Genomic DNA, 16,868 nt, shown 5'->3' on the forward strand with positions numbered 1-16,868 from the left:
TATAGGTAGTGTCTCACCTTAGCAGCTCTGCTTAGATTGTGAAAATTAGCAAAATTCCTTTGAACGATTTCCATAAATTTCTCTTCAACCAGTTCTAAGGGAAGAACAGACAGACAAAATAAAGTCAGGTAAATAAGCGAGGATTTTAAGCTATTTTTAATATGAGACTTGGGAGAACTACTCATTTCCTGTATTCATTCAGCAATAGATGAGCAGCTGTAGGTGCACTGTGCCTTTATGGCCAATACAGACAAGGAGGAATTTAGATTTCCAGGTCCAAGACTGTGAGCAATTAAAGACCTCCTGTAACCACTTAACACCTGAGAGAGAGATTTCTTTGACAGAGCAATTTCTGTGCTTACAGCTGTACCCACCAAATGTACCATCACTTGGCCATGTCAGCACATCTGTATCTTATCCCAAGTGGCCTCTCCAGGACAAGTTGCTGGCACATGGAGTACAGAGCAGCAAGTCTGGCATGGGATTGCTGCCCTTTAAGGCAACACAGCAGAGACAGAATCACGACATCATTTTTCCTTGGGTGCCTTTTACTGGATGAGCTACTGTACTCTCCCCCCCAGCCCCAGCAATCACTGTATAACACATACAATGTCATCAAAGAAGATGCATTCCCAGTTCAGGTTTGTGTATTCCACTCCCTGGGTCTGGGAATTCCAAGCTGCTTGGCTGGCACCAGGTACTTCTACTATACTGTTTTCTTACTGTGTTATTTATTAAAGTTACTTTCTAACTCCCTTTCAAGAGCTACTGGGAAAAATATTAACAAATGCTGGAGAGGACGAAGGCTTTAGAGAAGAGGGAAGTCCCCAGGTTGAATCAGATTTACTCCCCCACTCTGCAGTATCCTGACTGGAGCTCTTGCTCCAGCAGAGAGAGCGTTATCATCAGCTTATCCTGGGAAAAAAAACAATTGTGAGGCACCCCAGTGTATCCCACACAAGAGCCTCCCGTGGGCTGCGAGACGTACGGATCACGTTGTTCAGGATCTCAATGGCTGGCTCCTCCAGTTCTAGGATTTGCTCTTTTATGATGTCCTCAAACGTCCTGTAGTTGGTAAAGCCTGGGAACTCCCTCCCACGGTACTGGTCTTCGTATTTGTTTGCTTTACTGGGTACACTTTTCTTAGCTGTAATAGTAAAACAACCTTGCTTTACTACCAAATCACTCAATCTACACATTCCACATTTGAGAAGGAAGTCTAATTCTCCTCTTGAGTTGTTCTTGAGAAGAGCAACTGCTGAGATGATATTTCAAGCAACGCTGTTATTACAGAACAGAGCTAACACATTGTTGCTCAGTGAATGAGTCACCTCACTTCCAAGTTTAAAAAAACCCCAGAACAAAACAGGCTCCCAAGCTCACTAAATACCTATTCCAGGGAATCTACTGCTGACTAGCTATTTTTGTTTAAAATAGTCAATATTTAAAACAGTCAGTATTTCTTTGTTGACATTATACACATTTGCCCTCTTAAATGAGTTATATCCCTTTGAATTGGTTTACATATTTTTGAATGGTTTTGATATTGCCCTGTTTTGGGGTCAGATTTGTGAATCATGGATCAAGGGCACGTGTGGAAGTAGAAGTCAAGCCATGAATCCATTCAGTTCTAATGTTCAGATATATGAATCTATGGTTGGATAATGAAAAAACTCAAAAGAAAAGGAAAAGACAGAAATAGATGTGGAGTGTCTTGTTCAGTCTAAAAACATACCTGTACAGTTACGGTAACACAAATCAACATGAACCTCCATCAGCTTTGGAACAGAAAGTTCAAGGTTTCGAGTATCCAAAGTATTTGCTATTTTTAATACTTTAATTCATCATAAGAAAGCTGAAGTTAAACAGAATCATCTGACACTCAGTGATGTACCTTCAGAAGTCTTAAGCAGTGACTGATACCAGCGCTTCTCGTTGAGGAAGGTCTTGCTAAAGCCACCTCTAGTTTTCAAGCTACGTAAGTGAACTTGCTCTGCTGAAGATGTAAATACTTTCCCTGGACATATGCACCGATGATTTTGGGGCAGCATGTTGTGAGCAAGAGCTGTGCTGTTGTAAGAGCTGTTGGGTGCTGCTGCCCCCACCTATTGCCAAGCTGGACATCAAGGGGGATAACCTGGAAGCGCCCAGAGGATTCCCCACTGTGGTTCAGCTGCTGTGTGATGCCTGGTGTAACTTCTGCAACACAGGTGCTTGTTGTCCTCTGAAGGGGCTGCGTCCTTCTGCTTCCTGCTGTCTTTACATCTATTCCTTCATGCCTTCATTGTCCTATTTTTTTATTCCTCTTCATAAAATCCTGTTGCTTGGCTTGGTACTTCAAGGATGTGCTACTACTACTTCAAGGTACTACTTGGATGAGACACTGATATACACCCATGTCTGTCTGTCTGTCTGTCTCCACATCTGTGCATATATACACACATAGCTTTTTCTTTGGCTGATGACACCTTTGTAACCTATATGTACCTATCATTTTTTATCGTTTTTAATTTATCATTTATCATTTTAGTCACTAGTGAGGTTGATACAGAAGTGCATCAAAGACTAAAAGAACTTGTTAAAAGAGCTACTGCTTGACTGGCAGCTGAAGCTATTTCATCTCCAAGAGCAAATGATGGGGTTTCAGAGATGTGAAAAAAGTGCTACAAAGGATGTTGAGTGTACAACAGAGTTCAGTCTGCGTGTATCACCCTACAGCAAAACCCCCCAATTAAGAACTGAGTTCAGTTAAGCAATTAGCAAGGTGCAACATTCTTGGCAAGGTTGTGGCTATTTCAGACCCAGAATTACGTTCTCCACACCTTAAACTAGAGCTAAAGTGGAACAAAAAAAGACCCAGATTCTAAAACATTCATATTACTATGAATAAAAATAATAGAAAATAATAATGATGTTGTTGTTATTATTATTATTATTATTATTATTATTATTATTATTAATTGGTGCTGGTGGTGTTGTTATTTGAAAGAGTGGTTCAGAGAATCACCAACAAATTCTGGGTCTTGATTTTATTGCTTCACTGGGAGAAGAGAGACATCCACTGATCTCTCTGTAATGACAACTTTCCATGTCTTTGTTCCCAAAACATAACTTGCCTAACACTACACCACTATAATTTGCTTGTAGCTTCTTGTTCTTCACTTTCTTGAAAACAACCTACTGATGATGCTGTGTCTGGATTTAAAAGCAAGGGAATGGACTCTCAGGTCAGCTGCAAGTGATGGTTTCTGTGCTTACCCTTCTCAGCACACTCCAGGAGAATCGCTCCCCACGTTCGAAACTCTCGGCGGATTTTCGTGAACAGTCTGATTTCATCCCCAAACAGCTGCTCCTCCCCTCGCATTGTCCGAGAGATGTCTTGGTTAAAGAGTTTGATCAACTGTAATGAATTAAAGAAAAAGCAAGCAATGTAGCAAACTTTCATTTCTTCAGACTAATTTGTGTAAGTGAATTAAAGCAGGGGCATGGTTCATAGAAAACATCCTTTCCTTATATATTTTATGCCCTCAGCTCCTGGTTTGTTTGGCTTTGGGTTTTTGGGGTTTTTTTTTACAAAACCATCACAGCTACAGGAGAACAAACTTGATACTCTTTCCCCTCCCTACCCCCCCATAGACTTTTAGAACCATTTACTAAATTCTAATTGACCAGACTTGTATGAAGTCTTTGAAGACTGGTGAGGCTTCACAAACACCTCTACCAAAGGCTTACTGTGAGGGATTAACTCCCCAAGATGAGACAACTTAGATGGACTTGCAAACCATATTTTGATATCAGGAATACACTTGAACTTACAAGTGCTGTAAACAATGAAAACCCTTCAAAGTGTTGAGCAGGCAGGAGGGTAAATTTTCCCTCTCTGAGATGCTTGATTTTGACCAATTAACTGTTTCATTTTCTTGTCATATAATCACAGGGAAAAAAATTGCTGGAATGGGCCACGGGGTTCTCTGGTCCATTATTTTTGCAGGTATGTTGTATTCCTGAAAGAGGTTTGCCCATCTTACTCTCAAAGCATTTCAGTGGCAGATACCACAAACTTCCTGGTGGTCCATGCTGATGTTTCGATAACTTTTTCTACCTCCTCGCTCTGCTCCCTGACCAAACTAATACTGATACTTACATCTGTGAGGAAAATCAGCTTCTCAGACTCTGTTTTGGGTGTTCCTCTATTGTATCTTTGTAGGTCCTGTAACGTTTTATGGAGCTTCTCACGTATTTGGGTTTCCAGCGCTGGCAAAGTTTTCTGGAGAGTGGTCAGTAAAGAAGGGCATTGACATAGGTTGAACATGTCTGGCTTATTTTCTCTAAGTTTACATAAAGAAATATTTTTTTTTCTCCTTTGAGACTGAATTTAGAGGTTCCCTATATTTTAGCATCTTCCCTTAGTGGAATAAAATATATTACTTACAGATAAATTAATATAAAATAAAAACACCAATGTACTTGCAGTAGTATGGTAATATAATAGAACAATTACATCTTACTAGAAATTTTGAAGACATTTTCAGTTAAATAGAAACGACTGTGTTTCAGTAAGGTGATGGCAGTACCTTGTCACCCAGATGATCAACACTCCTTATAAACAAAAGGAAAAATCATGGCTGCCATTGAAAAGGCAGGAGTTATGAGTCACAAGTAGATGAAATGATCTGCAGTTTAAAGGCAAATCTGAGGACAGAGCATGGGGGTTTTTTACCTCTAACTCTCAGTTCAGTTTGTTCTCAGACTGCCAGATTGAAGGATCATTAAGCACTATCTATGCACAGAAAGCTGCAACCCAACTGCAGTTCCATTGCATTCCAAGGTCGAAGGGTTGAACTCATTTTTAGGCAGTAACTGATACAAACAGCTTAGTGTGGTACCTCTGTTACTTACAATAATGTGGTTCACGAGTTCATTTGTGAGCTTCACCGACAGATGAGGGATAGTAGCCTTTTCTTCTTCCATAAGAACACTGCAAAAAAAAGAGGAAGAGGTGGGTTTTGGGTAGCCAGCATGTGCAGGGCAAGGAGGCAGCACTGATGCTCTGCTCTATTTTCACTAGTTCTATTAAGCAACTTGATTAAAGAAAGAGCCCTCTGGGGAGTGCTGGTACAGACGTGGCAGCAGCTCAGGACCCTCTGGGCACTTCTATTCACGAGTTGTTTGACAGCTCCTGGCTAAGCAAAGGGAAGCAGAGAAGAATCCGAAAACAGCAAATCCTAACAGCAGATGGATGTGCTGCTGCATCGTTTCTGCATGTGTGAAGTTCACTGATTCAAAGCCCTTTTCATCTGGCCATCCTCTGTATTATGATTGATTTGCTGCTGACTCGTCTTCTGGGCAGATTGTGCCCTCAGCACAGGCAGTGGCCTTTCCATGCTGTGTTTCACCACGTTTTCCAGTGAAAAGAAACACCTAAGTGCTTGACTTGAAGTGTTCAGATGCTTAAGTTAAATTCCTTGGGGCTATTCTGAACTTCTAAAGTTCATCGCACTTCTCCCATGTATTTTGCATCCAGAAAACATTTCCAAAGTTTATTTGCTATGTAAAAAATTCCTCTGGGTTGCTGAAACACAACACTACGCGGGAAATGAGAAATATAATACATAATTATAATGAGTACCTGTTTGCAACCCGGAGTTAAATCTCAGCAAATCAACAGGAAGCTTTGAAGCGATTTTAATATGTTTTTAAGTGGATTTTTTTCTGTGGGAGGTACCTGAAATGTCTGTGACTCGCAAAGAAGTTCCTCTCCTGCTGGATTGCAGAGGCCAAGGTCACTTTGTTGTGGATGTCCTGCTGCCCACGACACTTCACGATCATGTAACCCTTTTTGAGAGGGATTACCATGTTTTGCATTATTCTGATTATAGACTCTTCAGTTCCTCTGTCCACCAGGTCGGGTTTGGTGAGGATCCCTGTGAAATGACCCAAAGTTTAGTCGAGTGCAGAAGTTACAGGTGGGAGAGGTGCAGGAGAAACACCCCCCGCCAAGCAGGAACGCTCTGTACCATGTTTCACAAAGGAGTTTTTGTCTGTTTTCTCTCTCCTAGAAAGCTCTCAGCCCCTGGGCTTTGCCCTGTAAAACTTGCTCTACATTTGGCCTTCCACCAGGCCTTTTGCCTTGCAAACCTTTTTTAACAGGCAAAGCTTTCCTACCATTAACTTTGAGATTTGAAATTTCCAATTATTCGTAATGTGAATGCCAGCAAGACACAAAACCAAGGGCTTTTTCTTATTCTTACTCTTATTCTTATTCTTGGAGCTACTTAAGCTTTGTAAATAGTTTATTTAGGCTGTTTTCCTTTTTTTCCCCCTCCTCTTCTAGTAGCTAATGTCACAGATCTGGTGTGGGACACAGAACATGAGTCCTCATGAAAAAAAATTGCCCTTCTCTTCAACTTGTAGCTTAAAAGTTGTCTTACCTATTGTCCTTTCTCCACTGGGATCCACCTCTTGGGCCATTTTCAAGGCTTCTGTCGTTGCAATATCCACATTACATGGCACCACTACCAAATTGATTGTTTCTTTGCAACCAATAATTCTTTTAAGGAGAATTTTGATCTGCAATGCAATACAGCAGTGAAATCAGATGCTTGCATGTAGGATGTGACCATTTCTAGCAATTTGAGCCCCTGTCTGATGACATTAAATGCCACATATGCTGAGGATGGTATTACATGCTAAAGGATGGCATGGAAATGGGTCAGCAGAAGAATGCAGCCTCTTTTCCTATGTAAACATCCTTATCCAAACAGTTGGCATGAACAGAGACCAGACTGTTGTTATGCCTGTCTTGACAACTATATAGAGTTTAACCTCTCGTGCAAGTAATCTTTAATTATGGAAGTATTAAAGATATTTGATAAATAGCCATATGTAAGAAAATCAGGTTCTGATGTCTAGATACACACTCATGGAAAGAAAGCAAGCTAGATTACATTGATAAATCTCAAATTTGTACCTCTGAAAGGAGAGCAAATGTCTGGCTTTTATTTCAGTGGAGTATTTGTAGGGAAACAAAAAAAAGCCAAAAACCAAGTAGCCCATGATATCTAGTTGCCATTGTTTCTATGTTTCAATGCCCAACTAAACAAGTTTTTCACAATTTGTGTTGTTTTACAACAGCTTCACACAGCTCTATTGTGTTTATTCTGAAGTAAATTAACACTTTTTTTTCCCCCTGGGTTTTGCTAAAGATACCTCCCTTTTCTACCTCCTGTCCACCCCAGTTTCTGACATGCTACAATGCTACAGACTCCATCTCTGAAGTGTGCAGACAGCTGGGGATGATGGAAATGTTTGGATCATGTCACAGATGCTGCTTGCTTCTGAATACAGTAGAAAGATTAATATCTAACTCTGAAACTAAATTACTCTCCTCCCAGAAAGTAAAGCCCAGACAACCCAATCTTGTCTCATTTTTATTTGGTATGTCTAGTCTAGTTTGGGCTCCTCTTATTCCAAGCTCCTATTTAAAGGCATTTTAGGAGGAACAGAACACCCACTTCCTGCACGTCACCCTCACAGTGGGCCTTGTCCAACTAGTTTTATTTGCATTCCCCAGCATTTCTTCTAAAAGCAGCCAGAGGAAGAGTAGAGATCCCCTCCACTTTAACACTTATTCTGTTTACTTCCAAAAAGGTCTGCTGGGATCCCTTAAAGGATGAGAAAACCCAGGATGGGTCTGATTCTGATGTGCTCTGCAAGTAAGGGATGACCTCAGATCTGTTCACCTCTGCCAAATACATCCACAGAGCTGGTAAGAGACCAGTTTTTCTGGGGTGCATTTGTCTTCCAGATCTAGCTGAGGAACGTGGGGCTGCAGTGTGTTCAGTGACGTGCCCAGGTATGAGGGAGGTTACAGAGGTGTCCCCATGCACAGATTGGCACATGAGACTGTGTTTTACCTGTTCCCCGATGTCTTTCGGCTGGTCCCCCACGGCCACTCTGGCAATTCCAGGAAGATCAATTAGCGTCAAATCTGGGACATCTGGGGACCGAACCTCCAGGGAAATTAATTCTGCACTAATGGCACCTCTGGGACCAGCCACAACATCCTGGGCTGCAAGGAGAAAAGAGCAAGGCAAAGAATACAAGGTTCAACTCCACATCAAACCAAAGCTTAACACACCGACTTTGAAAAGTGCCTGACTACCACCTAAGGTTCTTTCAGGCTTGGCTTTTTCTCTCAGATCCGGCCACACACATAAATCCACTTATGCAAAAGTCTAAGGAAATTATTAGGCAGCACACGTGAGGTCCTTTTGGGATAGGAACTGCAATATTTTACAGAGCACATATTTATGAACTCTCATGTATGGAGACAAAATACATGCAAATAAACCACAGCAAAAGGGATCAGATAAAATACTGGTCAGCTGTAGAAATGCTTCCCCAACAACAAGACACTCTCTGGGCATTAATTAATCCTTGGATGCCTTGAAAGACAAACAGATGTTGTTCTATATTCTTTACACTTTGATAGGGAGGTTCGGAGATCAAGTAAATTGTCCCAAATCCTACAAGGCAATAATGCTGGAACTGTGAGCAGCACAGAGAGGCAAAGGAAACCCACAGCCATTCTCATGAGAGATTTTCATCCCTGTAATTACCTTAATTAATTCATACCAGTTGCCTTGCCTGTTTTGGAAAGATAACTTGAGAATATCCAAATAATATATTGAAAAGCTAATGAAAAAAACCCAACAACCTAGGAAGAATGACTGTGCAGAGCTGTGCTAGTCTCAAGGAAATAAGGACAATCCAACTTTCACATTTAGGGCAAGTGCTTACTGCCCTTTGGGTAAGAACAATGATTTCTTACTCAGCATGAAATGCCATAACAGTAAAGCTGTGACGTGGGAAGGACAATGATTGAGGCCATGGTCACAGTACCTGCCAGGATTTCTCCATGGTTTCCACTCTGCCTTCTTGCAATTTTCTCCAAAATTGGAAGATTTCCAGCCAGAGACACCTCAAGCAATCTCTGAGCTTTTGAACTGATGACAGGGACCATTTGGGGCTTTGCATGTTTACAGTTTGACAGACAACCTCCCCAGACCAGGAAAGCAGGAAGACACCACCCAGCTAAGAACACACCCTGATCCTGTATCATGGATAAAAGGATCATGGATCTTGTAAGTGGCATCCCTGCCCACAGTGCCGGGATTGGGACCAGATGATCTTTAAGGTCCCTCGCAACCCAAACCCTTCTGTGGTTCTGTGATCATCATGGATCATCCTGATTTGGAGGAGACTGAGCAAGCCAAACCCACTCACCTTGTCTTATTGCCCTGTCCACCTCAGAGGGACTCTGGAGGTCCATGACAACATTGCGGTAACAGATTCTCCCCTGCCACGCCTGGCCCTCGGGTAACCTCTTCAGTTTGAGCTCCAGGGGACATCGAGTGACAATACCTGCAGCAGTTCCAAAGAAATAGGTAACTCAGTAGTTGCTGGACATGACACGCAGCCTTGTACTACGTGACATTGCCAGAGGGGTCTCATCCAACTTCCCACTCGGAGTAGGATTGTCACCGGCACTATGTGAGGTCAGCTATGGCTCTTTCCACTCATGCTTGGTCTTGCAAACCTCCACAGATGGCAGATTTGCTCTTTGCTGGGTGATCTGTTTCAGTGCTGCAGCTAAATCCTAGGAAAAGTTTTCCTCAAGTCCAGCCTCAAATATTAGAGGGTATTGTCAACTCACACAGAACTCGCAGAACTTATGCGTGCGAATATACACGCACAGAGAGAGCTGAAAAGTGAATCTTCTTGAGCTGCAAAGTCTTCCAACAACCTTCTCTGACTCAAATGATGTTTTGTTTTTAAGTAAAGGTCTTTATATGTTTTTTACAAAAAAAAAAAAGGTATCTGTAAGAAAATATTGTTAAAAAAACCTAAACCAACCCCAAAAGCAAATTTCAAAAGTAGTTTTCCTCGTGAAACTGATACTCTTTGCTGGGAAATGCACAGTCAGCTGATGCTACCTTTCAGTCTGTCCAAAGTTTGGAGCAACTACACTACACTCCTTACTCCTGGTCTCTTGACCAGCCAGAAGATGTGCCTTGTTGGGGGTTACCTTGTGGTGCCTCACTGGCACATCCACTTCTCAGTCACAGTTATCCAATTCTAGACCAAAAAAAAATTAAAAAAAAAAAAATCCCATCTCATCAAAGTGAAATTCAGGTGAAAACCTGAGAAGGTGACTTCTTACCATTGCCCCTGGGAAGAGCAACACCAGACAGGGCTTCTAGGACAGAACTCTTCCCAGAGCTCTGGTCTCCAATCACTGCGATCGCAGGCAAGGACAGGTCCTTCTCTATCCCCAGAGCTCTCAGGCTGTCGACGAGATCAATGCAGGGCCTGATCTTTTCCTCATATTGTCTGTACAAGGTGTGTTCTGCAGCCTGACAGAGTTAAACTTAGGATGAGTTTTCCCTAATTTTAAAATAAGTTGTTTCCACAACAACGACAACAAAAATCCAGACGTCTTTTCTGGCTCGTCATTTTTAGTAGTGACTTATTTATTGACATCAAGCTGTGCTTTATATCACTGTTCATCCTCCATGTTATAAACAGGTGTCTATAAATATGAAAAAATCAGTTGGCTCAATGATCATCCTTAGCAAAAATACCAAATTTTGGAAGCTATTCTGAGAAGGTAAAAAAAGAAGAAGGAGACCACATTGCTAAGTGTGCTTTGTTCTTTTTTTTTTAATAATTGCCATTTTCTTCCACTCATCTACAGTTGTATTGAAATGTGTATGCAAATGAAAACTAGTAATCACAGAATTTAGCACAGAATAGCTTATTAAATCTTTGTTTTGGAGTTTGAAGATACAGTTTTTGCACAGACACCAAAAGTGTTCTGTTGTAGCATCCTCAACAGGTGGCTAAAAGACTTTTAGATCATCATGGCTCTTCTTTCTTTGCCTCATTTTAGGCTTGGGTAAGGAATGAATATGAGTGGGTTGTGTTAAATGACTGATTATTGTCATTTTTTGGTTTTGATACATGTGCCAGACGTTAACACAGGCTCCTCATTTACATGAAAACAAGCCAGATAACTTCCAGTCTTTTACAAAACTGGTCCATCTGCTGTTAAATATGCTCAAATAAAGTATATAAAGATCAGCCTTGGCCTTTTCTCCCTGTTCCAGTCTGACTGCTGCATTTAGAAATGCAATTTTGAGAACACCAATATGTTTCAGACATATTGGGCCAGGCACACTCAAACCTGACTTTTTGAAAAGAAAAACTGAAGTTTCTCTCCATCACTTTTGTCCAAGAAAGCCAACTCTAAAAGTATGTATGTCAATCAGATGTACTCAAACAGAGCAGATTTTTTCTTTCAGGATGAGGAAGACTGCACACTTTACTGGAGGCAGGCACTGAAACCTTATTGGTACCCCCTGCCCACTGATGTTTAATAGCTAGCAACTTCTCAAAAAACTTCATTAACTATGTCACAAACTTAAAACCAATCTGCTTCCAGTGTCAAATATCTAAGAAGGTTATTATCAACCTTTCTTTGCATTCCTGTTGAAGGTAGAGCCTCAAGTAAAATCTACCTCAGCTTTTAGGACTTCTGCTCAACGTGTTGTTAAGAATGAAAGAGATACATGTCACACATTAAATGGGCTTCTAGGCTGCAGCCATCCTTTTTTTTTAGTTGTTTATATCTGCAGATTAATTGCAGGTACCTGTCTTCCTAGTTGCACAAATGACTGCTTGGCCCTGATCCAAAAGTACTCCTTAGACATAACAAGTGCAGATTGCCCAAAAAGAGACAAAGGAATTAATTTTTGGGGCACAAAGAGAACCAAGAGAATAAGAATGGGGAGGATCTGTGTCCTCTTCTTGCCTTACCTTGTCCTGTTCTCCGGAATACTCTGTCTCCAAGCCGTTCTGCTCATAGTCAGGCCTCCTCTGGAAAATGTTCTCTGACATCTGAACAGCTTCTTCTTCTGTCTCTGGTGGGAGAGGCACTGCAACACCTTCTAAAGCTTGTTTAAAGAAGGGAAATGCAAACCCTTCTATCTTCGGGGCAGGTTTGGTTCTTTCAGAAGGTGATTTGAATGCTGCATTCCTTTTATCCATGGTCTGCCGATTTCTTGGGCTACCACGCAGGTTGTCCATAAGGGATTCACTAAACAGTGGTTACTGCCTGGTCCAGCTCTTAGGTACAGCTTCTGAAATCAAACATGGGGCAATGAGTGACTCCAGTGTGAAAGAATGAAACTGCCACAGAAAAAACAGTATTTATTTGGGGATGAGAGGCGAAGTTACACCCGTTTTTCGCTAAAAGCTGGTTTTCCTCAGTGAAATATTTTGCTGAAAGGTGTCTGGAGAAGCTCAGTCAGTAGGTGGGCATGACTGGAGAGAGTGTGAGCATCCTTAACTTCCTGAGTCAGGAGTGTAGGGCTGTGGGCTGCACAATGAGGGTCTACATGGGTGAGCCACCAGCAATGAGAGAGGGACACACCAAGCCATATTCTGCTGCGCAGCCAACTCACCTCTCTTGCAGTAGAAACACTTGTCAGAGGCAAGTCTGACACATATTTTAGAGGCTTTGCATCTTGGTCCCCTCCTCTATAGCTTAAAACCCTCACCCCAAATGCAGACTTTGCTTGACATGATGTCAGAGAAGGGAGAGCTAGGAGACTTTTTATTTTCTTGTTCGACTCCTCTTTATGTAAAAGTTTTGGTTTATTTTCTATGGATGTCTGAGGAAACTAGAAGCTTTTGATGTGACATTTTCCAGGGAAAGTGATTTCCAGAGAGAGAGATTTAAAGAAAAAAAACACCCCATCAGTATTTTTTCAAAGCTTGATGTTCTTTGGCCTCCCTCTGCCAAAACAAGGATCTGTTAAACACTTGGGGAAATAAGTTAGGAGAAACACATCTTTGCTTGAAATAACTTCCTGTTTTGTTAATTTCTTTGCTTGAATTAAGTTTACAGGTTTTCTAATTTAAGCAGATGTCAAAATAGGATGATTGGACACAATGTAAGTTATACCTTCAACGTGTAAAACGAGCTTAGACAAAAAACCACTCTGCTGTAGCAGAGTAGTCTAGAGAAGATTCTGGGACAGGGGTGAAAAGTAGGATACAGTGATTATGTGGATAATTATGATTAGATTTATTGCTAATACAATATCTAAATATTGCCAATGCAGTACCTAAATAACAGCTCTGCCATCTATTGCTGTGGATTATAGTCAGGTCAGGGTTCTTCCCGTTGAACCAAAGCTTCAGTGAGACCCTCTTGCTTCCAAAACGTTGTCTTTGGCCTTGCAGAATTCACAATTACAAAGCAACAAAGCACTTATGTAGTTCAAGGAAAGGGAGGAGGCAGGGGCGGCCCTGGGGAAGGGAAATTGTTGGCAGACTTTGTGTCATCACGTCATCCCGGTGTCGCGTTTCACTTGTGGATTCTGGCCCATTTCGGCGCCTTTTTTTTTTTCCTCCCCTCTCCTTCTTTCTTTCATCCGATGTTGTTAGGGCTCAGTACACAAAAAAATCACTACGCCCGTGTGGCACAGGAAGGATTGCACCACCTTACTAACCTTTTTCCAGGTCTAGGGGGAGAATAGCTTGATAACCTCAGAAATCCACGTGTTGGTTTACTCTGCCGCTGCCTGTAGGAATCTTCGCTAGGGTGTGTGTGCACCCTGTGGTCTTCACCCCTCCTAGATCTGTGTAGGGGTGATAGCTGAGTCTTCTCATGAATCCTCAGCCCTCCCCCATCCCTTCCAGGTCTCTGAGGCAGTGGCATTTGCCCAAAGATAAGCACACCAGGTGGGCATCGCGGGATGTCTGGATGCTTGCATAATTCATTCATTCCAGAGGTAGGGGAGCTGAGATGTTTGTGATTGCCTTCGGTGCACATCGGCCACCAGAGGGTGTAAAACGATGCTGGAGACCGAGCCAACAGGGCAAACTGACCTCCCGAGATTTCAGGGAGTTTCCAGGTCGATTTTCACCCCTCCCCAGCCTCCCTCTTCCCCACCACCCCACTGCCAGTGCCTCCATCAGGGATGCCTGCGGGGCACCTCCGTGTAGGAGCAGCTGGACGGACAACATCAGCCACCTGGATGACTAAAGAAGAAGAAGAAAACACTGAAGCAAAAATATTGTGGTTCTGAGCGAGCCAGAGCTAAGATTAGCGTGTGTGTGAAAAGAATCACAAGGTCAAACTTGAAGCGCAGCTGTTCTCTGTGGCTGGAAGCAGTCACATGGGGATGTGTGGTATGTGGGGAGATAAAGAAACACCTGCCTGGCTGTTTCTTTACAGAACGGACCCAGGTTCTGTATATAGAAATGGAGTAATAAAGTTACAAGAGAGTTCTTCCTGAACTAAAGTCTGTCCCGCTTGAATTCATTCACCGCAAACGGTGCAGAGGGAGGGACCTTTTCTCTACACCTCTGGCCCCAGTGCTTTTGGACAGGTGTGTAAATACCTAAGATCCAGTCAAATACAGAGATAAAATCCTAAAGCATCCCCTGCCTCCTTCCTTTCCTTGAGCTTTACTTTTAGATTTTTACCTGCCTGTGTGTGGAAACCTCTCCTGGCACAGCAAAGAGAACCGTGCTGCACATCCACACCTGCACGAAGCACCAACCTGCTGATGGTTCTGAAGAGGAGCTGCCTTGTTCTTCTCTAAAGATCCTGGCTTTGCATCTCAAGGAGATAAAAAAAATCCCTTATCAATAAAATCCCTTTTAACCCCAAAGTGCAGGGCTGCGGTGCTGAACCTTCACAGCTCTTGCATTTATTCACCCTCTGTCCAGCCTGAGGAGCATCTGGACTTCTGGCTGGCATACTTCAGGATATTTGGGTAAACCACACAGTCTCTGGGCTGTATGTTTGTTAATTCTAGCTGTCTTCTCAGAAAAAAAAGAAAAAGCAGCTTATGATGCTACACATGAATACTGCTGGCTAGATCATGTTGCTGAACACTGTCTCCTCCTACCAGTACTTTAAAACATGTGTTCCAACTTAAATGCCATCTCTCAGTTGTCTCCTCTTAAAGAGGAAATAATAGTAATGTCTTTTCTTTTTTCCCCACCCCGGAAAGCAACAAATCCTACTCCTGGCAACCTTGTTTAAACACACTTATTTTGGACTCTTATGGAGCCTTTTCACATTAAAATGAAGACAACAGTCAAAAATTGCATTATTATTCTTAGAAGTGGGAAAAAAGGAACTTACCCTTGTAACTGTCCCGTAGTAAGGAGATGTAGTAACCTTTCTGAACTTCTTTGGTTGCTTTTTTATTTACAGGCTCCACCTACAGACAGTGACAAGAATCAGGAGAAACGAAACCAATTCTCACACGAGAAATAGTTGCCTTCTGTGGAAAACGACCAGGCTTGCTCTTTCAATATGCAGAGTTGCCATGAGTCAGCACCTCTTGCTAACCTTGCACACGGAGTTATCCCAACACCTGAGTCGTGTCAGGGGTGAAGTGGAGATGTCACAGCTAGAAGTTCCTAGAATCACAGAGTCTGGTTTGGGTTAGAAGGGGCATAAAAGATCATCTAGTCCCAACCCCCCTGCACAGGCAGGGACACCTTCCACTAGCCCAGGTTGCTCCAAGCCCTGTCCAACCTGGCCTTGGACACTTCCAGGGATGGGGCAGACACAGCTTCTCTGGGCAACCTGTGCCAGGGCCTCATCACCCTCACAGGGAAGAATTTCTTCCTAATATCCAGTCTAAACCTACTCTCTTTCAATTCAAAGCCATTCCCCTTGTCCTATTACATGTCCTTGTAAAAAGTCTCTCTGAAGCCTCACAGAAGAGCACCCCCACCTCTATACCTCTATTCAGCAGCTGATACCCAGCTGAAACTGAGCTTAATTAATGGTGAACTTAAACTTAGTGAATTGTAAATTATTAATTAATCACTGTCTTTCTAGCCTTAGGATATTTAGCAGTAACACAGCAAATGCATTTATCAACAGAGGTTTCTGAATCTGTTGTAGCTGTCACCTGAGTAAACAATTTTTGACTTTGTGAAACTGTCTCCGTGACAGTCCTTGGAGGGGCTCTGTCAGACAAATGCCAAATCCATACTCTGAAGGTGACAGTTTCACGATAGCTCAAGAAACAATAATGCAATGTGTTGGTATTTTTCCTTTTCTCTGTATGCCAGCTTTCCTCCTGCTGTTTAGTGAACAGGAGAAATGTAACTCCTCACAACACAGCTCCTCCTCTCTTGGCTGTACTGCAGGATAGGGTGTCAGGGGCAAATGGCAGAGGTACTTGGAAATATTGCCCTTGAGCAACAACCCTCTTTTCCTCCCCAAAAAAGTCAGCTCACTGAGTTAGCTCACTCACACCTGGGGTGAAACCTGCTGGTTCCAGAGGAGCCCAGGCAAGCTGCTGTGCCCCAGTCCCACCAGTATTGCCCTCTGGGAATGCTGGTCCTGTGCCCTCCAGGGGACCCTTTCAGCCTTCTCATCCCTTCATGCAAAAAACAAGTGGGTGAGGGCCCCCTCCACAGGAGAGGGAGCATTTTTTCCACCTCACAGCGAGCCTTTCCAGCCCAGCCAGGGTGGCAAACTGTGCCACCACTCACCTGGGCTGAGCCAGGGCTGCCAGAGGCTGCAGGGTATGGCTGAGGTTGTTCAATATGAGTGAGAGAAAGCAAAGTGACACACAGTGTAATTTGTCTTTGTTACACACTGCTTCAGGGCAGCTGAGCTCTCAAGCTTTTTCTCAAATCCTTGTGCTGTTTTCTTAGAGTCACTGGGTCAGGATGCTCCCTCTTCTGCTGACTTTGCTCTCCTCCCTCATTTTTTGTGGTTTTGGTGTTTTGGTTTTTTTTGTTTGTTTGGGTTTTGTTTGGTT

At 42.7% G+C, this 16,868-nt stretch overlaps 1 protein-coding gene across 1 annotated transcript in view; it reads right to left on the bottom strand.

The window, feature by feature from the left end:
* The window catches only part of LOC113970379 (interferon-induced GTP-binding protein Mx-like), a 17,642-nt gene extending 2,362 nt beyond the window's left edge, over window positions 1-15,280 (bottom strand). Inside the window, exons 1-12 of the mRNA XM_027689245.1 lie at window positions 15,227-15,280; window positions 11,881-12,203; window positions 10,226-10,418; window positions 9,289-9,426; window positions 7,917-8,071; window positions 6,432-6,570; window positions 5,726-5,924; window positions 4,900-4,978; window positions 4,145-4,267; window positions 3,259-3,400; window positions 989-1,147; window positions 18-94 (exon numbers count right to left, since the gene is read on the bottom strand). Of these exons, the coding sequence (XP_027545046.1) occupies window positions 18-94; window positions 989-1,147; window positions 3,259-3,400; window positions 4,145-4,267; window positions 4,900-4,978; window positions 5,726-5,924; window positions 6,432-6,570; window positions 7,917-8,071; window positions 9,289-9,426; window positions 10,226-10,418; window positions 11,881-12,150 (1,674 nt within the window). The 5' untranslated portion in view covers window positions 12,151-12,203; window positions 15,227-15,280. The remainder of the gene's footprint in view (window positions 1-17; window positions 95-988; window positions 1,148-3,258; window positions 3,401-4,144; window positions 4,268-4,899; window positions 4,979-5,725; window positions 5,925-6,431; window positions 6,571-7,916; window positions 8,072-9,288; window positions 9,427-10,225; window positions 10,419-11,880; window positions 12,204-15,226) is intronic.
* Between the last annotated feature and the right edge of the window lie 1,588 nt (window positions 15,281-16,868).

This window comes from Neopelma chrysocephalum, unplaced genomic scaffold, assembly GCF_003984885.1.
Source record: "Neopelma chrysocephalum unplaced genomic scaffold, ASM398488v2 Primary Assembly neopelma1_76, whole genome shotgun sequence".
NCBI classification, from domain to species: domain Eukaryota; kingdom Metazoa; phylum Chordata; class Aves; order Passeriformes; family Pipridae; genus Neopelma; species Neopelma chrysocephalum.